The sequence below is a fragment of the Arvicanthis niloticus genome, chromosome 10 (assembly GCF_011762505.2).
Source record: "Arvicanthis niloticus isolate mArvNil1 chromosome 10, mArvNil1.pat.X, whole genome shotgun sequence".
NCBI lineage: Eukaryota > Metazoa > Chordata > Mammalia > Rodentia > Muridae > Arvicanthis > Arvicanthis niloticus.
The window spans coordinates 52193698-52220184 of NC_047667.1; the positions used below are offsets into that span (position 1 = coordinate 52193698).

Sequence of the window (26487 nt, forward strand, 5' to 3'; positions counted from 1 at the left end):
GGGAAGTGAAGGCAGGAGGATTAGAAATTTAAGGTTATCCTTGGCTACGTATTGAGTTCAAGGCCATGTTGGGCAACGTGATACCCCCATCTCAAACAAAGCAACCTACATATGTGTGTGCACATGTGTGCACGTATTTACATTTCTACTTCTTCACTACACGTTAACGTTCCCTCTTTATGATTGTTAAGCTGTAATTTTAATTCTTGTGTGTTAAATGGTTCAGGATAAAGTTATCAACTATAACAAAACCAGCATTTCAGTGTGTCAACACAGTGAAATTGGAATTTATTTTCCTGCTTTTGTAATAATAATCCACTGAAAATTTTGACAAGAGACCCAGCACACAGCTACAGACTCTGGCTCCTCCTGGTTGGTGTTTTGCTTTCCTTTGGCCATTCAGAGCTAGCTACTTTCCTGTCTAAGGAAAGAACAGGGCAGAAAGCCATCTCCTTCAGAAGTGTCATTCATCACTTATAATCTGGTTCTACCTGAGAAAAGAACCACATGGTTTTTTTCTAAGCTGATGTCCTTCCCCCCTTCCCCCCACCGAGGGTGGGGGGATGAGAAATGTGGTCCCTAACTGGGTAAAGGGAATACGAGCCTTTGGTGGATGGTGAATGTCTTATTTGCTCAATTGTTTTCTAGCTGAAGAAGAGGAGGAGGTCATCTTTTCTAAGTCAGAGCTGCCTAAGAAATACAAATTCCCCGAGACTCTCAGGTATGCACACAAGTGGCTGCCGTTGTCACTGTTTTGGGTTTTTTGGTTTTTGGTTTTGCTTTGGTCTCCCCCTCCCCTCCCCCCCCCAATAGAGTTTCTCTGTGTAGCCTTGACTGTCCTAGAACTTACTCTGTAGACCAGGCTGACCTCAAACTCATAGAGATCCCTTTGTCTTTGCCTCTCAAGTGCTGAGGTTAGAGGCATTCACCACTACTGCCAGACTTGGATGTGAGTTTTAGACAGAACAGAAGCAATTGTTATAAAAATCGCCCTTGGGTTCACTCACTCTGGGTCAATCAACCCTTTGAGCCTCTTAAATACAGAGGAGAAATGGCAGGGGCTTCATAGTGCATCTGATCTGTGAGAGCAGCACTGAATTTTATTAGTCTTCAAAGATGATTTCGAATCAAAATCTGTGCCTTGCCTGTAATTTCTTGATCTCCTGCTTATTCCTTCCTCTATTTAAACAGCACCACAGAAACAAGGGAAAAAATCTTGCACTTCTTTGACAATGTCATCCTAAAGATGAGGTCGTCTCCAGATGACATGGTCCCTCTGGAATCCTGCCAGTGTGAGGAGCTGCTCCAAATTGTCATCTTGCCTCTGGCCCAACATTTTGTAGCCTTAGAAGAAAACAACAAAGCCTTGTACTACTTCCTAGAACTTGCATCAGCCTATCTCATCCTAGGAGACAACTATAATGTAAGCTGTTGTTCCATGCCTCCTCCTCCTCCAGCCCTAAGACTCAAGCAGCACACAGCCAGATCCAGCTCATGTGTGCTTTTACATTACTTCCTGTTGATCTCTCCCAGCACCCCCTTCCTTAGACAATCACACTGTTAAGAAGGGAAATGATCTCAGATTGAGACAAGAGAGGTAGACCAATTTCAAGTACCGTCACTTTCATGGTCACTATACTATTGCAGTGAAGAGACACCATGACCACAGCAACTCCTATAAAGGAAAGCATTCAACCAGGATTTGCTTACAGGTTCAGAGGTTTAGTCCATTGTCATTATGGCAAGAAGCACTATGGTACACAGGCAGATGTGGTACCCAAGGAGGAGCCAAGAATTCTACATCTAGATCCACAGGCAGCAGGAAGAGAGAGCCACTAGGCTTGTCTTGAGCTTCTGAAACCCCAAAGCCCACCCCCAGTTACACACCTCCTCCAATAAGGCCACACCTACTCCAACATGGCCACACCTCCTAACAGTGCCACTCCCTAATGACCAAGCATTCAAATCTATGAGCCTATAGGAGCCATTTCTATTCAAACCACCACAATCATAATACATCATGCCTGGCATGGTGATATGCGCCTGTAATGTCAGCACTTGGGAGGTAGGCAGAATAGCAGGATCTAGTCAAGGTCAGGTTCAGCTACATGGCAAGTTTATGGCCACCTAGGATGCACAAGTCCCTGTCTTGAAAAAAAATATAATTAATAATTGATTGATTAAAGTTCTACAGCCAAGCCAGGCATGGTGGTACACTTGGAAAGCTGAGGCAGGATAATCACAAGCTTGAAGTCAGCCTAAGCTGTATACCAAGTTCAAGACCAGCCTAGGCTACAAAGCAAACCTTTCATTAATTAATGATATATTGCCACTTTTGAAATTGTCTACCTGAATGGGAGAGAGGAAAATGGACTTATATGCAAATGCTTTGGATTCACTCTTAGTATAAATCCTTCAGTTTCATCATAGCCCTTCTGAGTGGTTTATGCCTTGCTGTCCAACAGTACTTTAGAGCACAGAATATCTCTAGGTCTCCTGGCTGACATGAGTTTGATTTCAGTCCCGGTAACCCTCGGAGGCTCAAACACTTTTATCTCCATGCAGTTTGGCTAAACCTTGACATAGACAGGCTTGAGACCAACAGAGCACCCGTTAACACTTCTCTAGAAAACCTGTAGGTTTCCATACATCATGCCCCTAGAACTGAGGTAATTGCATGCATATAAGAAGTGATTGCTACATCTATCAGACGGAGGTAGTCATGAAGAAGTTAAGATACACTCTTAGCCTCTGTTTAGTTTGGAAATGCATTGTAGTCAATGTTAGGGATGACATGGGACCTGGTTAGCTCCTGCCTCCTTTGCTTCGGGAGTATCTGGGGCAAGAGACCCTCTGTGTTATAACCCACTACCTCTCTGTTTTCTTTGCTGGTTGGTTGCAGGCATACATGTATTTGGGCGAGGGGGAAAGGCTACTGAAATCTCTGACAAATGAAGACTCTCGGAGTCAGACCTTCGAATATGCTACCTTTTATAGTCTCAAAGGTGAGGTAAGAAACCATTGAAGGTGTAAAGTTGCCATTTGGCGCTGGAGTCCACAGAAGGAGTAGAAGCCATCTTTATATATTCTATCTGCTCCTCATCCACTGCCACAGATTCCTGTCCAAGATTCTCAAACCCAAGCTACTGGACTCAATACTTTCTCACTATAACTTGTCAGCAGCAAGATCCTGCCCATTGACCTAGGTTGACATCTTTATGAGATGTCTTTGTAACTGTGAATAGGGATGAGTAAATATCCCCTTATATGATACTCAATGTCAAACCCTATTCTTCAGCCTTCCTTAGGCAGGCACCCGATAAACGTTTATTTTGAAGATTATGTCAAAGCACAGGAGAACTTTATTCCTGGGCCACAGATCAGCTTTTTAGATAAGTATTCGCTCGACATTTACTGTTGGAACCCATCAAGTCAAGAATCGTTGCTTTTCCTTCTCTTGCCTCATCTCCCTTAGGTCTGTTTTAATATGGGGCAGATGGTACTCGCCAAGAAAATGCTGAGGAAGGCACTGAAGCTTCTCAACAGAATGTTTCCCTGCAATCTACTCACCCTGACTTTCCAAATGCATGTTGAGAAAAACAGACTCTCCCACTTCATGAACCAGCATATCCAGGAGGGCCCGCTGCCAGGGTAAGGGAAGGAGCTGGGGAAAGCTGAGTGTCTCGTTCCTGTTCCCAGACAACAAAGACACAGCACAAGTCTGTCCTCACAGCCTGGTGCTCCAGGAGCTCAAAAATTCCTTTTTTGGTCTGATCATTTGTTGGAAGGAGCAGAGGCAGATATAGTGAGGGCTTCACAAGTAGCTTTTGTCAAAGAAGTTCAAATGACAAAACATGGGGTTCCTTCGCGAAGTGAGCACCAATTCTCTTTCTTACTCTTACAGTGATTCTCCTGTGGATCCAGAGCCAGGTATCAGAACTGGTGCCATGTTCCTTAGAGCCTCAGCTGCAAGCCCTCTCCCATGCATTACTGAGATACCAAATATTATTCTTACTTCAAAGAAAACTAGCAGGCCTTGAGGATATGTGCCAATGGCTAAATTTCTCTACTCACCTATGAATTTGATAAGGGTTACATTAGAGATGAGTAGTCATTAGTTTAAAATGTAGCTATGTTTTGGTCTACAAATGAACTATTAAAAAATAATGATTGGGGGGATGGAAAGATACTGTTATGGTGTCAAAAGCCAGGAGCTAACACTGGAATATTGCAAGGTAAAAATCTGATTTACAGTCAGGCCAAACTTACAGTCTCCCTTGGTAGGAGAATCAATCAGCCTAGACCAGAGGCAAGAGGACCCTTGTACAACAAGTGATTGCAAAAGTGGGATTTCATAGTTATTTTTATGATCATGGGAAAGGTACATGTTGTATAGATTTATGGTCAGACAGTTAACATACCAGGAAATATTTTATGGTCAGTCAATTCTTGGAACAATGGAGACAATTTACAACGTGTAATTCACAAGATTATTGAAGAAGAACAAGTAAACAAACAAAAACAAGTCAACTTCTAGCTAAGAACAGGATGAAAGTCATTGTTTAACTAAAACGAAAACCAGAATCAGCCATCCCTTCACAATGTCTCAGCAGTTAAGGATGCTCACTGAACAATCTTAAAGATCAGAGTTGGTTTCCCAGCACACACATGATAAGCCATATATCCGGAGCACAGCAATAAGCATGAGCCAGGGTGACAAGCCCAGCTGAGAGCTCACATTTTGAACCATAAGGAGGAAACAGAAAGAGCAAATTCAATATGGCACCAAAGCCAGCTGCCAGCAACATACTTTCTCCAGTAAGGCCACACCTTCTGAGCCTCCCCAAAAAGTGCCACTAACAGGGAACCAAGTATTTAGATGGCAGAGCCTGTGAGGGACATTCTTATTCAAGCCACTATATCATGCATCCCCAAAGTGCTTGGAAATCCAGTTCTGAGGGATCTGATATACTCTTAAGCATATGATAAGGTGTGAGCAACAGTCCTGTTTATAAAACACACAAAATAAGTAAACAAAATGAATATTTTGAAAGAAAATAGTAATGGAGCAGGCGAGGGATGGCACCACCCACAATGGGCCCTCCCTGCTTGCTCACTAATTGAGAAAATGCCTTACAGATGGATCTCATGGAGGCATTTCCTCAAGGGAGGCTCCTTTCTCTGTGATAACTCCAGCTTGTGTCAAGTTGACATAAAACCAGTCAATATAACTGACCCTTTGTCAACCTGACACACAAACACATCACTATTAAGCATCAAACCTTATTTTATTATTCATCCCCAAGATCTAAATAACTTTAAAAGGCCCAGAGTCTTTACTTTTTTTTTTTTTTTTTTAGTTTTTGGTTTTTGTTTTTTTGAGACAGGGTTTCTCTATGTAAGCCTAGCTGTCTTAGAACTCACTCTGTAGACTGAGCAGGCCTTGAACTCAGAAATCCACCTGGCTCTGCCTCCCAAGTGCTGAGATTAAAGCTGTGTGCCACCACCGTCCAGCTACAAATTCTTACATATTAAAATTTCGATCCCTCTAAAATATCCAATCTCTTTTGAAATTCAAAGTCGTTTAACTGTGGGCTCCACTAAACACTTTCTTGCTTTAAGAGGGAAAAATATCAGAGCACAGTCACAATCAAAAGCAAAATCAAACTCTAACCGTCTAATGTCTGGGATCAACTCATGATCTTCTGGGCTCCTTCAAGGGCTTGGGTCACTTCTCCAGCTCTACCCTATGTAGCACACAGCTTGTCTTCTAGGCTCCAGCTGCCTGTACTCCACTGCTACGCTTGTTTAACATGCTCTTCATGAGACTTAACCAGAGAACAAAGTCTATGATTGGCATTTCTGAGACTTCCTCTATCGATGCAATTTAATCTGAGTCTCTTCACCTTAGCCTCAGGCAGACTCTTCAGACAAGGGCAAAAAAGTAGCCATATTCTTCACCAAAATACCACAAAAATGGACTTTACACCACATACTGAAATTCTTCTTCTCTGAAACCTCTTGGGCCATGTCAGCATAGTTCAAGTTACTCTCAGCAACAAAGTCTTCCATATTCCTACTAGGATAGCCCATTAAGCCCCATTTAAAGCATTCCACTGCTTTCCAAATTCAAAGTCCCCAAAATCTACTTTCTTCCAAGCAAAATCATGGTCAGGCCTATCACAGCAATACCTCAGTCCCTGGTACCAATTTCTGTCTTAGGGTTTTACTGCTGTGAACAGACACCATGACCAAGGCAACTCTTATAAAGACAAATATTTAATGGTCCGGCTTACAGGTTCAGAGGTTCAGTTCATTATCATCAAGGCAGGAACATGGCAGCATCCAGGCAGACATGGTTCAGGAGGAGCTTGAGAGTTTTACATCTTCATTTGAAGGCTGCTAACAGAATACTGGCTTCCAGGCAGCTAGGATGAGGATCTTAAAGCCCATACCTTCGGTGACACACCTACTCCAACAGGGCCACCCCTTCTAATAGTGCCACTCCCTGGACCAAGCATATAGAAACATAACAGGGACCATTCATAACATCTGAGTCTGTAGGAAAGGAGAAGATGATTTAACTTCACTTTACACAGAAGGTGAAGTTCAGACAGGTTAAGCAACTAACTCAATGTAACATACTTAAGTGCTTCCTAAGAGTGGGCATGATTGTCAGCCATGGGTCAGGCCTCTAATTCAGATAAGGGCTCTGGGAAGAACAACAGGAGGACACAGGGAGCCTGATCACATGAGCCTGGTGGTGATGGAACCTTCTATGTCCATCTGCTGTCCCTGTGACAGGAAGAAGCTGGCCCAGCTTTACCTGCAAGCCTCCTGCTTCTCCTTGCTGTGGAAGATCTATAGCTTGAACTTCTTCTTCCACTACAAGTATTACGGTCATCTGGCAGCGATGATGGAGATGAACACCTCACTGGAGACTCAAAATGATTTCCAGGTAGGACATTTGTGTAGCTCTCCTTTAAACCGCTGGATCTCATTCAGAGAAACAACAGCTGTCCTAGCCAAAGCCAATGGGAGCTGAAAAAGCAAATAGTTGTAACAGAAGCCTCTCTGACAGATGATTTTGCCAGTAGCTAACAAATGTTTTGGCTCCAGATAACCCCACTGTTTGAATCACTAAAGATTCAAACAGCTTTTGCTTTTGTGGGTTGCAATTGATATTTATAGGACTCAAAGTGAGAAAAAAAAATCCTTAAAATTCTTTAAAAACAACACTAATAAGTACATACTAACATAATTAACATTTTCATTAAAAAATCTTACAAGTCTCCAAACAAATGAGTCCTGCAAAACACAATGAGAAGTGTGGCATTATATTAAGTTGTTGTAAATATCTTCATTTTTTTTTCTTTATAGATTCACTGTGTTTGCATCCCTTATTTTGTTTGAGGAAGATTCATGTTTGTTTGTTGGAGACGGGCCCCACTTTGTAGCCCAGGCTGGCTCCCATCTTGCAGTAACCCTCCTAGGTCAGGCTCTTGAGTGCTGGAATTACGTATGCCACTAGGCCTGCCTGATAGCTAGATGCTCACCTCGTCTTCACTGAGGTGCAATGCCACAGCTGATGCTTCTCAGTTGTATACTAGGAGAATGGGAGTTGAAGAAGCTGAAAGGATGGGTCTGTTTCCAAAGATAGAATCAAGCTAGGAACAGTTGAAGGTAACAGAAGGACCAGATGAGAACCCAGAGAGTGGCTTCCAGACCCCAGCCATCCTCAGTGTAACCACCAGTGAGCCACACAACCTCTGAGCTTTCTATTGGCCCCATAAGATGAAACAGTTGGATTCTGTTTCTCTTGGTCCACATACAAGATGTAGGAGACTGCTGTAGGCCTTTGGCAGCTGCAGATTTTTTGTTCAGCCACCATGTGTGGTCATCCGTTGTGGTAGCATTTTGCATGTTCATACCAGGAAAAGGAATTTGCTATGAAGAACTTTAGGGTTTAATAAGTACCCAGAGACTTGCCTTTGACAGAGTTGGTAGAACCTCTCCTGTACAGTCACCCCAACATAAAATACTTGGACTATTAGAGAATCTATTATCAGTCTATTCTCCTGTCTGTATTTTTCAAAAACAGTTTATACATGTTATGCATTATATATGAGTGTATGTGCGTGCGTGCGTGCTTTTGTGTGTGTGTGTGTGTGTGTGTGTGTGTGTGTGTAGAATGATTCTTCAGAAGTAATTCTTTTCTCCTTGTTCTTCTCTAAGTATTTATATTCTGGGACAACTTTCTCATTTTAAAGATTTGCTTAAAGAGTGAACAACTTCTCTAAGTCTCCAATTATGTTTTAAATTAGTCCTTACTTTATCAAACAAACTAACCAGACCAGCTTTCCTTTTTTTCTACATTACAAAAGCAGTGCATAAGAAAGGATAATTCTCTCTCAAATATTCCTTTCCACCTTAACATAAGTACCTACCCTGTAGACCTGATTGTACCCATCCCATCTTGTACTATGCAGTCATTTCTCCCCATATGTAAGCTATTGTTTAAATTTTTATACAAATTAAAATGTGTGTATTTCATTTAAAGACTGTGCACAGAGGAGCCATGAAATTTATCCTAGAAGACCCAGTAAGTAGGCAGCAGACACCTAGTTTGATTTCTGCACCCAAGTCCATGGCATTGCCCCAAGTTTAACAAAGTTTCATGGTAGGCTGTGAGTCTTTCATGCTGGGGTTCTTCTTCAGTTTCCTCCTTTTTCTGTTGCTGCCTTTACAGATCATCAAGGCTTTCCTGGACTTTTCCCTGTACCACCATCTGGCAGGATACCAGGGTGTGTGGTTCAAATATGAAATCCTGGTCATAGAGCAGCTCCTGAACCTCCCCCTGAAAGGGGAGGCCATTGAAATCATGGCGTATGCAGCTGACACACTGGGCCATATCAAGTTCTTAACAGGTCATCTGGACTTGGCCATTGAGTTAGGTAAGGGCTGGCTAGGCAAAAAAAAAAAAAAAAAAAAAAAAAAAAAAAAAAAAAAAAGCATGAAGTTATATGTAATACTCCCAAGCACAGCACGATTGCTTTCTCCCCAGGCTCCCGGGCCCACAGGATGTGGTCACTTCTTCGGAATCCCAACAAATACCAGATGGTTCTCTGCAGACTGAGTAAACCTCTTTTCTTGAAAAGCAGGTATTTGTCCTAAAGCATTTTCCAAAGTTAGGACTCACTTTTCTTCCCCTTGCTGTGATGGAGGAGCGCTCTGCCCAGAAGTGGGGAGAGGGGAGGGATGTTGGTATTTATACTTCTAGGTCATAGTCCATCTTTGAGGAAATTTGGGGCAAGGAACTTGAGCAGGGACCTGAACAAAAACCATGGCTTCTTGCTGGTTTGCTCTCTGTTTCCTTTTCCAGTATGTGATTAAGCTAGCTCTTAGAACTAGAAATGGTGCCTCCTCCAGAAGGCTGGGCTTCCCAGCATTAACTAATGATCAAGACAATTCCCCACAGACATACCTACAGGTCAGTGTGATCTAGGGAAGCCTTCCTCACAAATGATTCTAGGCTATTGGGTTGGCAATTACAGCTAATTAGAACAGAAAGCTGTTTGTGGGATTCTGGCTTATCCCCCACCCCCAATAGCACAGGAAAGGAAGATAATATAGCTGATGATTGCCATTTTATCAATCAACATCACTTTTTTCCTGTTAATTCTCTTACTAGAGTTCTTTTGTATTCATGTCTATCTGGTTGCTCTGGCCAGGAGGGCAACCAATTACACTTACTGTGGGAATCAAACCTCCATCTCTGTCAGAGTAAAGTGGGGAAAAAGGCATCATGCATGTGCAAACAAACAGCAATGAAGACTTGGCCACATGGGCCAGACACTAGTCCCCCTGATATGGAGAACCTCTATAAGAGCAGTTCAGAATGAAGACCCAGTTGGAGGCTTAGGTTCTAGTTCTGGGCAATGGGGAGATTTGAAGCCTGTTCTAAGAGTCTTTGGTTCTGAACTACTGTTTATGTCCAAGACTAACTAGACCGGGACTGAACTCCGTCCCTTCCTCTCACTCCTTTTAACATCACCACTTCTGCTCCACAGATACAAGCATTTGGTCCAGGTGCTGGGATGGTTGTGGGACCTTTCTGTAACAGAAGAGCACATCTTCAGCAAGGCATTTTTCTATTTTGTCTGCTTGGACATCATGCTTTACTCTGGTAAGCACGGAATTTATTCTGGTTTGGGGAATTAAAAAAAAAAAATTATCAGGGTGGATCTCCATACTGGAGTGAGGAGGCAGCTCTCAGGGCTTGGGCTTTGGACTTGGACTTTGGACTAGTGTTAAGGGATGGAGAGAGATGCAATTGGCATTCAGGAATGCGGAGAGCCTAGTGATGTGATTAAAGGAGCTAGTTAGCAATTACCAAAATTGTAAGGAAGCAATGAATGCCGGGTGTGTTGGTACACACCTTTAATCCCAGCACTTGGGAGGTAGAGGTAAGCAGACCTCTATGAGTTCAAGACCATTCTGATCTATATAGTAAGTTCCAGGACAACCAGGGCTACATAGTAAGACCTTGTTTCAGGGATGGGGGAGGAGGAAGCAGTGACAAAGAATAATGAAAACTGGAGGAACCTTGTCTGAGCTGTCAGATCAATTTCTGGATGAGTGGTAGTCACTGGCATTGTTTTACAATGTGCCTTTACTGGGATTATTTAATTTTCACAGGATACACTTAGAAACTTCATGTTGATAAGCATGTCCAACACATGACCTACAGGCTATAGCCATGACTCTGGTCTGTCCTTGTTTGGTCTTTGTTGACATGATGGCCAATAGCAACCTGGAGAGGAAAGGGTGTAATTCACCTTGCAGGCTATAGTCAGGACAGGAACTCAAGTCAGGAACCTGAAGACACTAACTGAAGCATAGACCATAGAGGAGTGCTGCTTACTGGCTTGTTCTCATGGCTTGCTCAGCCACAATCCAGGACCACCTACAGGGGTTGCACTGTGTCCAGTAGGCTGGACATCATTTTCTATAAGCCAACATAATGGAAGCATATTGTCAATTGAGGGTCCCTGTTCCTAGATGACACTAGCTGAGATCGAGTTGACAGAAAACTAGCGAGCACGCGGTCCAACACGAAATTGTAAATTTACCTAAAACTTTGAGATCTTCCTTTGTAGCTTGGTTGCATGATTCTCCAACATGAACATTATCAATGACAATGTGTGCTGCTGAGTTAAAGCTTTCACATGCCTACAAGGGCTGGCCCGTTGATAATGAGAGTTAATCACTGTTGGTGATGCCAACAGAAAAAACACAGCTCTCACCTCACAGAGGATAAGGAAGTGTCTATTCTGGAGCCAAACGTGAAGGACAGTGGTCCAGGAACACAATTCCACGTCCCCAGCACAGAACCAGGTCCTTGAACTTCTTCATTACAAATAAAGTCATAATAAATAAGGTGCTTTTCAAATACATAGGCGAGAGCATCAGTGAGAACTTACAGCAAAGTGGACAGATCTCAGCTATAAGTTTCCGAAGCTGCCTGCTGACACACTCAGCTTTTAGATCAGGTTGGTAGACGCTAGGGGTCTGCTAAGTTAAAACATTCTAAATGTTTTTTAATGTGTCAGTCACAGAGTGTTGGGCCTAACATGGAAGTGAGCAAGGAATGACTGACTAGTTAGGGAGCTAAAGATAGTCCAAGATAAATTACATTCAAGCTCTGGACCTGCAACATCCCACATCCCTGGAGGTCTAATCAGCCAATCAGCCTCTGCAGACAATGGCTTATTTTTAAGAATCCTCACTCACAGTGACACGGAAAACAAGCTCTTTCCTGACAACCTTTAAGTAGTATTGAGTAGGTGACTATCATGTTAAACCAGAGGAACCAACAAGGGGTTTCTTCTCCATTCATGACTAACAAAGGAGAGACATACATTTGTTACCAATACAGGAACTGTGGGTGAAAACTAGGGGTTCCTGGACTACCAGGACTTCTTGTAGTTGAGCTGGGAAAGGTTGGATTAATCTGATGGCTCTTCTACAGAACTAGGTCATGTATCTGTAAGAATCCAAGGTATAGCTAAGATCCTGTAAACACAGGCCAATGCAGCAATGTGATTGTTGCAACCCACAGGACCCTTTGAATGTCTAAAACAACCAGAGATTACTATGCAGTGGGAAATTCTGTTGAGAGCTAAAGGCCAGAGAGACCCCACTCAATGCTGTCGCAAAATCGCTCTGTTCTCTCCTTTTTAGGCTTCATTTACAGAACATTTGAAGAATGTTTGGAATTCATATGTCACAATGAAGACAACAGGATCCTCAAGTTCCAGAGCGGACTCCTCCTAGGACTTTACTCCTGCATAGCTGTCTGGTAAGAATGTGTTACATATCATTTAGAGTCTAAAGTGAGAAAGTTAGATCCCAAAGAAGAGTTCAGTTACATTCTTTAAAAGAAAGAACATATATTCATAGTTTACATCTGACAATAGCTTAAAGGTGCCAGAGAATATTTATAGAGAAAGCCTCCTGAGGGACCCTCCAGAAACCTTCAGTCAAGGACAGAGAAGTAGTTCTGTCTCAATGTCACAATAATACCAAGCTTACAGCACAGGTGACCTGATGGCAAGGAGTTTTGTATCTGTGGAATCAGAGAACCTAAGAGAGAAGCTATGAGGTGTAGGAGAAGAGATGCAACTGTCGTGAACATATGGAGATTGCTTCCTAGTCCTTATTCCTTAAGCAGTAAGTGTAACGGTGGTTTTCGTAGGGTGACATTGCAGATGGTAACGTTATCAGTAACCCACGTAATGCAGGAAGATGCATGAGACATTATCTGCAAATACTGCACCATTTTACATTAGAGCTGTGAGCACCTGTGAATTTGAGCATCTCTTGGACGGGGGCCTCCTGGCACTGAGGGGCTATTGAGGGACAGCTGTACCTGTCTCTGTGGAGTGCTGTACTTTGGACATTGAAGAAACAGTATCCCTTGCCCACATACACCTGCCCAATTCTAAACAGATGGAAAAACATCATTTTGAGGTAATGACCTTGGAGGATCCGAGCTACATGACATCTGCAGGGACTAACACTAAGCTCTAGCATTAGACCTACCCACCCTGCAGTGGGAAGTTCTCGAAGCCATGGGTTTCCCCATCCAGGCAGGCAGGCCTCTTTCTGTCCCATGATGGAGAAGCTCAATGCCACGTTAGCTGTCAGCTTCACTGGTTCTTACGATGAAGGAGGCACGGGTCCTGAGCTGTGCTTGTCTCTCCCAAATCACCAGCCAACTAAGGCATTCCTTATTGGAGAATCAACAGGAACAGGGAAAACAGCCCTGACCCTTTGCTCCACTGGACTCTCTTACACAGAACACTCGGGCCAGGGGAAGAAGCACAGTTTTAAGCTTAGGAGGCTTGCAGCTGGGACTGTACCTTCAAGGAATGAGATGTACACATAGTACAGCAGGCTTCTCTGTCATCTCCTGGACTGAGAGACCCACTTCTTGTTTGCCACCTCACATTATACACGGCCAGGTTGCCTAATGCACCTCGGCTCTGTGATGAGATTAAAGGCTACAAATTAGAGCAACTCCAAACTGATGCGAAATGCCTTCTGATTTAAAAAAACAAAAACAAAAAACCTCAAATGTTGGTGTGGTGGTTCACACCCATGAGCCCAGCACTTAGGAGGCACGAGTAGGAGGGTCAGGAGTTAAGGAGTGCTGGGATTAAAGGCGTGCGCCACCACCGCCCGGCTCCTGAGACTCTGCCTTAAACACAAAATAAAATTATGTGGGAAAACTCAACATCCAAAAAAAAAAAAAAAAAAAAAAAACCTACATTTACCAGTTAAGGCTCCATATCAAATTGGTATGGCCACATAAACTAATTTTCAAAGGCTCTGAAATCTAACAATTGTGCTAATTCCTCATTGCTCTCTGTCCTAGTTGGGATGTTTGTGTAACCGTTGTGTCCCAGACCAATACTTCTCATACTTAGTGGCCATAAGAATCACCTATAAGGCTTGTTAGCTCAACTTCCTGGCCCTCACTCCCAGAGCCTGACTGACTAGGTAATCTGGGTTAGACCTGGAAATCTACATTTTAAAAAAAGAACCCAGCTTTTCCCAAGTCCTGAGCTGGCTCGCGCAGGCCTCTCCTTGAAGTAGAGGTGGCCGGAGTGCAGAGTCCAGATCTGGCGAAGTGTAAGTCATAGCTGGACAAGCTTTTAGAAAGTTTCTTCTACTCTTTGACAGAGTATTGCTTGAAAGGAGGGCAGCCAAAACTGTGGGACACCCAAAGGTGGGGTTACACTTCCAGAAAGTCTCCAAGAAAAGTATAGTAAGCAACAGTGTTGTGGGATCAGGCACAACAGGAAAGTGTGGGGAGATTCAAGCAGTCAGCGTGAAGGCTGGGGATGAAGTTCTTCTCCCAGAACATGGAGGCACCAAAGGAGTTTTAGATGACAAGGATCATTTCTTATTTAGAGATGGTAACGCTCTTGGAAAGTCTGTGGACTGAAATCACGGTTGAAACGGCATCACATGAAGCTGGTCATTCCATTGACTTTCTGAACTCTCTCATTATGTAAATAATTTCAGTACTTCCCTTTTATAATAAGGTGATGGTGCCCAAAATTAAAAAGGACCCAGGTGACACAGGCTTGTCTGCAGGCCATGCTGAGAACTGTTGGCCCACCTCTCTTTGCAACTGGGACAGCTTCTTCAAGCCCGAAATGTGTGACCTGTCTCACTTCCTAGAGTCCAAGGAGCATAATGGATAGTGCCCAGCATGCCATGTGTGCTCCTGCTGGCTCTCTGTCCCTCCTGAGTCACAGGATTCCATCCTTTCCCGGATTCATGTCACCTAACATCCCGATGTTTCAGACACAAGGCAGGTAGAGGTCTAAGATACTGAAAGTTGGCACCCACAGAGGTCTGTCAGGAAACCAGCCCATCCAGAGAGCCATACTGATTTTAAATTGTCTTCTCTGGCATTGCAGGTATGCCAGACTTCAAGAATGGGACAACTTTTACAAATTTTCCAATAGAGCCAAAAATCTAGTGACACGAAGAACCCCAACAGTTCTTTACTACGAAGGAATCTCTAGGTACATGGAAGGGCAAGTCCTCCATCTTCAGAAGCAAATAGAAGAGCAGGCTGAGAACGCTCAGGACAGTGGGGTGGAGCTACTCAAGGTGAGGCCTGCCCCCTGATTTGCAGCACAATCCCCCCTCCAGTGGATTCTTATCTACCCTCCTGGCTAATTTATCTTCTCAGCACAGAATTTGTACATATTTATGCTAAAAGCTTTATTTTTAAGACGATCCTCCTAAAGAGTCAAAAAAAAAGGGGGGGGGCTGGAGAGATGGCTTAGCAGGTAACGGTGCTTGCCGCCAAGGCTGATGGGCAGCATTTGATCCATGAGACCTACAGAGTGAAAGTAGAAAACCAACCCCTGAAAGTCATTCTTTGACCTCCACACATATGTTGTAGTGCATGTGACCATACACACACACACACACTAAATGTAATAAAACTTTTAATTAAAAGAAAAAAACACAATTGTAACTGCACAATTTAGAGATTGAACTTTTTACACACTGTGTGATACCACTGCTCAAGTTTCCTGCATGTGTCCATGAGTTTCCATTTGCTGAGATTTGCTGTCAAATAGAACTCTCAATGACTTCCATGGTTACATTGTTTTATACAGTACTGTTTTTTTTTTACTTGATATTTTATTTATTTACATTCCAGATGCCATCAATCTTCCCCATTCCCTCCACCAATTAATTCCCTATCCCATCCCTCCTCCTCCTTTTTTGCTTTTATACTATTTAAATTACATGCAAGTATTAAGGTCAGTTCTAGGTTGAGGAACTAGCAATACAATAAATGTAAATAGTCCAGGAACAAGGAAGACAATAAACTCAGATAATCAAAGAATATGCATGACAATAGAGTCCCATGATCACTTCTGTGATCACTATTTCTAAGGTCTTATCAGAATGATCAAAGTATCTGAGCCTACTTCCTTGTCCTAACCCAAAGTCATTTTCATGCCTGAAGCCTATTTCTTTGTTCTAGCTTAAGATTTAGATTTCTGCCTATAATGACTTCTTTGTTCTACCCTAAAATTTAGATTCCTACCTGAAATTTCTTCTTTGTTTTAGCCTAGGATTTAGATTTCTGCCTGAAATTACTTCTTTGTTCCAGCCCAATGTCAGATTCCTGCCTGCAGTCCATTTCCTTGTCCTTGTCCTATGTCAGATTCCTGCCAGGCAGCCCTAAAAGCTCTCCACATCTCCTGCTTTTTATTGCGTAAGCTGAGCCTGTCTTAGATCATTCTGACAAGAAAGCCTTCCTTACCAGTTGTGGAATATGCATTATCACAGACAATGCACTTCTGTCTTAGGTTGCTAAAGCTCTGTGCAGAATCTTACCTGTCCTTCACTTGCCAGCCTGTTAATAACTCTGTCTGGGGTCCATTATCAGTTTCAAGTCATGTACTTTGGTTGCCAGCCTGTTGATGTAGTTAGAAACAAGCTTTAATACGATGGGCAGGAATAAATGTATTTACAGGACAAGAAAGGCTAGCCTGATCAAGCTATATATGCCATTCCTGAGGTTTGACTAAAATGGAAATACTGACCTCAGGCCATGGATAATTTTATCGGCACTATCCGCAGCATCAAAGCTCAACAGAACAGCATTCTTTAAATTCATAATCTCCCTATGCAAAGTTAAAACATCCAGAGAGGTGTTAGAATTATGCCAAATATCCTACAGGTGTCTTTAAACTTTTTTCTAATTATAATGACAATCATTGTAAATTTTAGAAGTAACACTACTCCAATGATATTTGTCATGACACTTGGGATGGCTCCTAACTCTTGAACCCTGAACCTTCTTCAGATAATTTGAATAGGTTATAGAGCATCATTCATTGTTCCAGATACTTATATAAATCCTTTTGTATACTCAATACATTAGTAACATTTTTTTTTGCTAGATGGTTAACAAAAATAGTTGTCTTAACTCCTTGTGTCAATGCTATTGCAGATGCAGTGGTGCTAGCAATTAATGAAATTAAAGCTGTTATACCAGCAATAATCCAGCCTGCTACCCTCTTGCTTCTACTTAAAGCCTAGCTCACTTCTTCCAGCACTTTCAAGCTTTTTTCAGAAAATTAAGGTTTTCTAATACTCAGGGCAGTAAGACAAAAGCTGGTTGCTAGACCCTCATAACAGACATTCCAGGTTTCAACACACTAACACTATAATTTCTGTTGGAAATTATACAGTCAATGCAACTTACAATAAATACTGTAGAAGAGACAAAACCAAGTTTAGCTTGACAACTAAAAGAGCCTTAAAACATGCATTAACCCTTGTTTGAAATCCAGATCCTGTCCCAAAATTATCTCTTGCTATCATAACATTATAGTGAACTACAGCTAAATTCCAAATATGTCTCTGACAATGTTCAGATCCAGCCTTCCAAATGTAGACTGTTATTTCCCATATTGGATTGATTTCTAGACCAGTACATGATTGAGTCCTAATAGCTGGACACCTTTAAGAAAAATACAAGAGACATTATAATTTCTCTTTTTGATTCTCTATCCCACAAGGTCTAAAAACTTGAGGCAAGGCAGCTTGTCCCATCTGGGATATAGTCAAGCAAAGGCGGGTCAGGAACATGTGTCCAATACAGCACTTCAGTCACCCTTGTCAGGGCACTCAGCAAGCTCACAGGTCAGCATCATTCTTTGTCTCAGCAACAGTATGTCTCACCAATCTTTTTAAAGTTCCATGGGCCTCTTCCACAATACCTTGTCCTTGACGATTATAGGAAATCCCCATAATAAATTGTTGACAAAAGTCTTGACTGCTCAACTACAATTACCAGATCCATTATCTGTTTTTTTTATTGGATATTTTATTTATCTTTCAATGTTATCCCCTCTCCCATTCCCCACCCAAAACCCCTTATCCCATCCCCTCTCCTCCTACTTCTATGAGGGTGTGCCCCCACCATCCACCCATTCCCACCTCCCTGCTCTCAAATTCCCCAACACTAGGGAATCCAAACATTCAGGGACCAAGGCCCTCCTCTTCCACTGATGCCTGACAAGGCCATCCTCAACTACCTATACAGGCAGAGCCATGAGTCCCTCCCTTTGTGTTCTCGGGCTGGAGGTTTGGACCCTGGGAGCTCTGGTTGAGTATTTGGATATTCCTTCTAAGAAGGACGAAAGCACCCACATTTTGGTCTTCTTTCTTCTTCTTGAGCTTCGTGTGGTCTATGCATTGTATCTTAGGTATTGTGAGCTTTTGGGCTAATATTCACTTATCAGTGAGTGCAAACCATGTGTGTTCTTTTGTGATTGGGTTACCTCACTCAGGATGATATTTTCCAGTCCCATCTATTTGCCTAAAAATTTCATGAACTCATTGTTTTTAATAGCTGAGTAGTACTCTATTGTGTAAATATACCACATTTTCTGTTATCCATTCCTCTGTTGAAGGACATCTGGGTTCTTTCCAGCTTCTGGAAATATTTATAATAATAAATAAGGCGACTATGAACATAGTGGAACATGTGTCCCTGTTGTATGTTGTAATATCTTTTGGGTATATGCCCAGGAGTGTTATAGCTGGGTCCTCAGGTAATACTATATTCAATTTTTTGAGGAACCACCAGACTGCTTTCCACAGTGGTTGTACCAGCTTACAGTCCCACCAACAATGGAGGAGTATTCCTCTTTCTCCACATCCTCACCAGCATCTGCTGTCACCTGAGTTTTTGATCTTAGCCATTCTGACTGGTGTGAGGTGGTATCTCAGGGTTGTTTTGATTTGCATTTCCCTGATGACTAAGGATGTTGAACACTTCTTTAGGTGCTTCTCGGCCATTCGAGTTTCCTCAGTTGAGAATTATTTGTTTAGCTCTGTACCCCATTTTTAATAATGTTATTTGATTGTTTAGAGTCTAATTTCTTCAGTTCTTTGTATACCTTGGATATTAGCCCTCTATCAGATGTAGGATTGGTAAAGATCTTTTCCCAATCTGTTGGTTGCCGCTTTGTCCTATTGACAGTGTCCTTTGATTTACAGAAGCTTTGCAGTTTTATTTTGTCCCATTTGTCAATTCTTGATCATAGAGCATAAGCCATTGGTGTTCTGTTCAGGAACTTTCCCCCTGTGCCCATGTGTTCGAGGCTTTTCCCCATTTTCTCTTCTAATAGTTTCAGTGTATCTGGTTTTATGTAGAGGTCCTTGATCCACTTGGACTTGAGCTTTGTACAAGGAGATAAGAATGGATCGATTTGCATTCTTCTACATGCTGACCTCTAGTTGAATCAGCATCATTTGTTGAAAATGCTGTCTTTTTTTCCACTGGATAGTTTTAGCTTTTTTGTCAAAGATCAAGTGACCATAAGTATGGGGGTTTATTTCTGGGTCTTCTATTCTATTCCATTGATCCTCCTGCCTGTCTCTGTACCAGTACCATGCAGTTTTTATCACTATTGTTTTGTAGTACAGCTTGAAGTCAGGGATGGTGATTCCCCCCAGAAGTTCTTTTATTGTTGAGAATAGTTTTCGCTATCCTGTTTTTGTTTTTGTTGTTGTTGTTGTTGTTATTCAAAATGAATTTGAGAATTGCTCTTTCTATCTCTGTGAAGAATTGAGTGGGAATTTTGATGGGGATTGCATTGAATCTGTAGGTTGCATTTGGCAAGATGGCCATTTTTACTATATAAATCCTGCGAATCAATGAGCATGGGAGATCTTTCCATCTTCTGAGATCTTCTTTGATTTCTTTCTTCATAGACTTGAAGTTCTTGTCATACAGATCTTTTACTTGCTTGGTTAGATTCACACCAAGGTATTCTATATTATTTGTGACTATCTTGAAGGGTGTCATTTCCCTAATTTATTTCTCAGCCTGTTTATCTTTTGAGTAGAGGACGGCTACTGGTTTGTTTGAGTTAATTTTATATCCAGCCACTTTGCTATCGTTGTTTATCAGGTTTAGGAGTTCTCTGGTGGAAGTTTTGGGGTCACTTAAGTATACTATCATATCATCTGAAAATTGTGAAATTTTGACTACTTCCTTTCCAATTTGTATCCCTTTGACCTCCTTTTGTTGCCTAATTGCTCTGGCTAGGACTTCCAGTACTATATTGACTAGGTAGGGAGAGAATGGACAGCCTTGTCTAGTCCCTGGTTTTAGTGGGATTGCTTCAAGTTTCTCTCCATTTAGTTTGATGTTGGCTACTGGTTTGCTTTATATTGCTTTTACTATGTTTAGGTATGGGCCTTGGATTCCTGATCTTTCCAAGACTTTTATCATGAAAGGGGTGTTGAATTTTGTCAAATGCTTTCTCAGCATCTAGTGAGATGATCATGTGGTTTTTTTTCTTTGAATTTGTTTTATATAGTGGATTACATTGATGGATTTCCATATATCGAATCATCCCTGAATTCCTGGGATAAAGCCTACTTGATCATGATGGATAATTGTTTTGATGTGTTCTTGGATTCGGTTTATGAGAATTTTATTGAGTATTTTTACATTGATATTCACAAGGGAGATTGGTCTGAAGTTCTCTTTCTTTGTTGGGTCTTTGTGTGGTTCAGGCATGAGCATAATTGTGGCTTCATAGAATGAATTGGGTAGTGCTCCTTTTGTTTCTATTTTGTAGAACAGTTTATAGAGAATTGGTATTAAGTCTTCTTTGAAGGTCTAATAGAACTCTGTACTAAAACTGTCTGGTCCCAGACTTTTTTTTTTTTTTTTTTTTTTGGTGGGGAGACTTTTAATGACTGCTTCTATTTCTTTTGGGGTTATGGGACTGTTTAGATGGTTAATGTGATCCTGATTTAACTTTGGCACCTGGTAACTGTCTAGAAAATTGTCCATTTCATCCAGATCTTTCAGTTTTGTTGAGTATAAGATTTGTAGTAGGATCTGATGATTTTTTTAATTTCCTCAGTTTCTGTTGTTATGTCTCCCTTTTCATTTCTAATTTTGTTAATTTAGATACTGTCTCTCTGCCCTCTGATTAGTCTGGCTAAGAGTTTATCTATCTTGTTGATTTTCTCAAAGAGCCAGCTCCTGGCTTTGTTGATTCTTTGTATAGTTCTTTTTGTTTCTACTTGGCTGATTTCAGCCCTGAGTTTTATTATTTGCTGCCTTCTACTCCTCTTTGGTGTGTTTGCTTCTTTTTGTTCTAGAGCTTTCAGGTGTGTTGTCAAGCTGCTAGTGTATGCTGTCTCCAGTTTCTTTTTATAAGCATTTAGAGCTATGAGTTTTCCTCTTAGCACTGCTTTCATTGTGTCCCATAAGTTTTGGTATGATGTGTCCTCATTTTCATTAAATTCTAAATTTATTTATTAAATTTTATTTTCATTAAATTTATTTAGAATTTAATGAAAATGAGGACACATCATATTTAGTCTTTAATTTCTTTTTTTATTTCTTCCCTGACCACATTATCACTGAGTAGAGTGTTGTTCAGTTTCTATGTGAATGTTGGCTTTCCATTGTTTTTGTCATTATTGAAAACCAGCCTTAGTCCATGGTAATCTGATGGAATGCATGGGATTATTTCAATTTTCTTCTATCTGTTGAGGCCTGTTTTGTGACCAATTATATGGTCTATTTTGGAGAAGGTACCATGAGGTGCTGAGAAAAAGGGCATATTCTTTTGTTTTAGGATGAAATGTTCTATAGATATCTGTTAAATCCATTTGGTTCATAACTTCTGTTAGTTTCACTGTATTTCTGTTTAGTTTGTTTCCATGATCTGCCCATTGCTGAGAGTGGGGTGTTGAAGTCTCCCACTATTATTGTGTGAGGTGCAATGTGAGCTTTGAGCTTTACTAAGGTTTCTTTTATGAATGTGGGTGCTCTTGCATTTGGAGCATAGATGTTCAGAATTGAGAGTTCGTGTTGGTTGACTTTTCCTTTGATGAGTATGAAATATCCTTCTTTATCCTTTTTGATAGCTTTAAGTTTAAAGTCAATTTTATTCAATATTAGAATGGCTACTCCAGCTTGTTTCTTAGGACCATTTGCTTGAAAAATTGTTTTCCAGCCTTTTACTCTAAGATAGGTCACTGAGGTGGGTTTCCTGTATGCAGCAAAATGCTGGGTCCTGTTTACATATCCAGTCTGTTACTCTATATTTTTTTATTGGGGAATTGAGTCCATTGATGTTAAGAGATATTAAGGAAAGGAGATTGTTGCTTCCTGTTATTTTTGTTATTAGTGGTGGCATTGTTTGTGTGGCTATCTTCTTTTGGATTTGTTGGAAGAAGATTACTTTCTTGCTCTTTCTAGGATATAATTTCTCTCTTTGTATTGGAGCTTTCCCTCTATTATCCTTTGTAGTGCTGGGTTTGTGGAAAGATATTGTATAAATTTGTTTTTTTCATGGAATATCTTGCTTTCTCCATCTATGGTAATTGAGAGTTTTGCTGGGTATAGTAGCCTGAGCTGGCATTTGTGTTCTCTTAGGATCTGTATGACATCTGTCCAGGATGTTCTGGCTTTTATAGTATCTGGTGAGAAGTCTGGTGTAATTCTGATAGGTCTGCTTTTATATATTACTTCGCCTTTTTTTCTTACTGCTTTTTATATTCTTTCTTTGTTTTGTGCATTTGATGTTTTGATTATTATGTGATGGAAGGAATTTCTTTTCTGGTCTAGTCTATTTGGCATTCTATAGGCTTCTTATGTTTCATGGGCATCTCTTTCTTTAGGTTAGGGACGTTTTCTTCTATAATTTTGTTGAAGATATTTACTGGCCCTTTAAGTTGGAAATCTTCACTCTCTTCTATACCTATTATCTTTAGGTTTGGTCTTCTCATTGTGTCCTGGACTCCCTGGATGTTTGGGGTTATGAACTTTTGCACTTTGCATTTTCTTTGACAGTTGTGTCAATATTTTCTATAGTATCTTCTGCACCTGAGATTCTTTCTTCTATCTCTTGTATTCTGTTGGTGATGCTTGTGTCTGTGACTCCTGATTTCTTTCCTAGGTTTTCTATCTCCAGGGTAGTCTCCCTTTGTGATTTCTTTATTTATTTTTTATGTCCTAGATGGTTTTGTTCAATTCCTTCACCTGTTTGGTTGTGTTTTCTTGTAATTGTTTAAGGTGTTTCTTCTTTAAGGGCTTCTACCTGTTTACCTGTGTTCTCCTGTATTTCTTTGAGGGAGTTATTTCTGTCCTTCTTAAAGTCCCCTATCAACATCATTAGAAGTGATTTTAAATCTGAATCTTGCTTTCCTGGTGATATGGGGAATTCAGGACTTTCTATTGTGAGAGAACTAGGTTCTGATGATGCCAAGTACACTGGGTTGCTGATGCTTGTGTTCTTATGCTTGCCTTTCACCATCTGGATCTCCTTAGTGCTACCTGCACTGTCTCTGACTGGAGCCTGTCTTTCCTATTATCTTGGTTGTGTCAGAACTGTTTGGGGTGGGTGTTGCTGCTGGGGTTAGAGCTGAAGCCCAAGATCTGCTCAGTGCTCGGGCGAAGACCAGAAGGAACCAGTGCCCCAGGCCAGGAGCGAATTCCTGCATCCCAGTTGGTCCCAGTTACTCCCTGTTTAGGGCGAGAGTTGCTGTCTCCTTACCTAAGATACTGTCAGGGTTAGAGCTCCTGAGAGCCTTGCTTCCTCTTAGTTTTGTGGGATTGGGTGCAGAGCTGAAACCCAAGATCTCTACAGTACTGTTTTTTGTTTTTTTTTTTTTTTAAGAGACTTTTACATTCGATTCCTTCCCTATCTATGGAGGTCAAGATCCCCCAGAAAGACAGCCCTTTGTGTGAGAATGATGCTTAATTCAGCTGTGCTCTCTACCTAGAATTCTTTTATTTAAGCATTTACATTTATTGTGTGTGTGTGAGAGAGAGAGAAAGAGAGAGAGTGTGTGTGTTCATGCTACAAGGTGCCCGTGGAGTTCATGGAACGCTATCAAAGGTCATCTTTATGACGGCCTTTCACCTGCTGAGCCCATATTTAAGTTCTTTTATCTGAGCTTGAGCTAAGGACACATTCACAACAAATTTCTCCACCCGAGATCTTTGGTATCCACTTTCTTGAAATGATTTTACTTCAGGATCCATTTTAGGACAGACAGTCTTCTCCATTGTGATCCCTCACATCTCTTCATGTGACTGAGTTCAGATCACATTGACTCCTAAGCTATCACACCTGGGGATACTACAGATCTGTAGGATATGCCAACATCTAAGGTCAAAAGTTGCTGGTGAGTTTCAATATTTTATGAACTGTCTTGTAGTTCCTCCCCACAAACCGAGGTAATATTCCCATGACCCAAACAAATCCACAGATACAGTGTGAGGTGTCTCCAGTGGTGTGTGGTTACTGGGGAAGCTATGGGGATAGGCCTCAGTAATAGGCTAGGATTATAAGCTTATGACACCATGCCAGGCTATTATAGTAGTAATATATATATATATATATATATATATATATATATATATATATCAGAACTCTCTATGTAATCCTGGTTGTCCTGAAACTTGCTCTGTAGATCAGGCTGACCTGGAACTCACAGAGACCCTCTTGACTCCCTCTTTCAAACGCTGGGGTTAAAGGGCCGTGCCACCACGTCTGGGTCTTACCATGCTTTAAAAAAAAATTATCTATCTATCTATTTATTTAATTTACATATGTGAGTACATTGCGCTCTTCAGATACACCAGAAGATGGCATCAGATTCTATTACAGATGACTGTGAGCTGGCATGTGGTTGCTGGGAATTGAACTCAGGACCTCTGGAAGAGCAGTCAGTGCTTTTAACGGCTGAACCACCTCTCCAGCCCCTTGCCATGCTTTTTAAAATGTTTGTTCTAGGAACTGAACTCATGTTGACAATCACTTGACCATCAGAGCCATCTCTATCTCCAGCCTCAAGTTTTACTTGTTGTTTGTTTTCCCTAGGCCTTAGAGACCCTTGTGGCTCAAAATACCACTGGCCCTGTCTTCTACCCAAGGCTCTACCATCTGATGGCCTATGTCTGCATACTAATGGGAGATGGGCACAGTTGTGACTTCTTCCTGAACACAGCATTGGAGCTTTCTGAGACACAGGGAAATTTGCTGGAGAAATGTTGGCTGAGCATGAGCAAGGTAATGTACCCTCAGCCAGCAGGCTACTGTGTGTGTAGGGTGGGGGGTGCTCACTCTTGTAGGATACTGGGCAGGGGGCAGGGGGAAGGTGTGCTTACTCTTGCATTTGTCAGTGGGGTTTTAGGAGGTATCAGAGGTCATTATCTTAGTTCACTTGTGCTGCCATCACAAAATACCTCAGCCTGTGTCACTTATGAGAAGTTTAGAGTTCACAGTTTTGCAGGCTTATAAGTCTAAGACCGTGGTGCTAGAATTCAATATCTGATGATGAGTTCCTCATTGACGGTACCTCTGGCTATGTACTCCCCATCAGTGGCAGAAGGCATAGGAACCAGAGACACAGCCCCACTCTGCCACCTGTTGCCTGAGGAATTCCCTTCAGAGACCTCCACTCAAATGAAGCTAGGATTCTTATATAGCTGCTGAGAAGACTTTGAGGCTCAGCCAGATGGTGGTGGCACATGTCTTTAATCCCAGCATTCCAGAGGCAGAGGCTTGTGGGTCTCTGAGTTCATAGGCCAGCCTGGTCTACAAAGTTGGTTTCAGGACAGCTAACAGAGAAACCCTATCTCAAAAGAGACAGACAGAGACAGAGAGAGACTTAAACATGGATTTAAGCACAGGTGTTTATAGCGCTTAGGAAAATGATAACACACACAATTTCCTGAGCTTTTCATACTGTATGGTCTGGTAGCTTCTGAAATTGCATTGTCCAAAGGTGGTTCCTGGAGATGTATTGGATTGTATGACACTCTCTGTCACCAGGACTAAGCAAGGATATTAAGAACTTTTCTTTCTTTCTTTCTTTCTTTCTTTCTTTCTTTCTTTCTTTCTTTTTTCCTTTCTCTCTCTCTCTCTCTCTCTCTCTCTCTCTCTCTCTCTCTCTCTCTCTCTCTCTCTCTAACTGCAGATGAAGTTTATGGTCTTTTTCTGAGGTTTCCAAAAATCTGCAGCTTCACAGCTAGGGAAGGAGCAAAGCCACATTCAGAGTCCCTCGGGGATCTTCAGCATGGATCGCTCCTGTCTTAGTTTTCATATTTAAGATCCCTCTATGGGAAAGGAAACTTGTCTTTATGCAGGAAGCTTCACAGCTCATTTGTTAGTTGAGTGGCCGTTCTTAACTTCAACCAGACTCTAGAGCAGTGCTTCTAAACCTTCCTAACGCTGTGATCCTTTAATTCAGCTCCTCGTGTTGTGGTGACCCCCAACCATAAAATGATATCTGTTGCCACTTCATAACTGTAATTTTGCTACTGTTGTGAATCGTGATGTAAACACCTGTGCTTTCTGATGGTCTTAGGTGACCCTTGTTAAAAGGTCACCC

At 41.6% G+C, this 26487-nt stretch overlaps 2 protein-coding genes across 5 annotated transcripts in view; both read left to right on the plus strand.

Moving 5' to 3' along the window:
• Window positions 1-26487, plus strand: part of Adcy10 (adenylate cyclase 10) — an 85325-nt gene that overhangs the window by 57431 nt on the left and 1407 nt on the right. For all 4 annotated transcript variants that reach the window (XM_076941529.1, XM_076941528.1, XM_076941530.1 and 1 more), the window contains 11 exons: window positions 649-721; window positions 1192-1423; window positions 2903-3010; window positions 3476-3651; window positions 6805-6958; window positions 8750-8954; window positions 9065-9161; window positions 10071-10186; window positions 12244-12361; window positions 14994-15189; window positions 24975-25163. In XM_076941529.1, the coding sequence (XP_076797644.1) occupies window positions 649-721; window positions 1192-1423; window positions 2903-3010; window positions 3476-3651; window positions 6805-6958; window positions 8750-8954; window positions 9065-9161; window positions 10071-10186; window positions 12244-12361; window positions 14994-15189; window positions 24975-25163 (1664 nt within the window). The remainder of the gene's footprint in view (window positions 1-648; window positions 722-1191; window positions 1424-2902; window positions 3011-3475; window positions 3652-6804; window positions 6959-8749; window positions 8955-9064; window positions 9162-10070; window positions 10187-12243; window positions 12362-14993; window positions 15190-24974; window positions 25164-26487) is intronic.
• LOC117716383 (10 kDa heat shock protein, mitochondrial-like) lies at window positions 13178-14512 on the plus strand. The gene is made up of 2 exons (XM_076941726.1): window positions 13178-13235; window positions 14208-14512. The coding sequence occupies exons 1-2, from the start codon at window positions 13178-13180 to the stop codon at window positions 14510-14512; spliced, it is 363 nt and encodes a 120-aa protein (XP_076797841.1).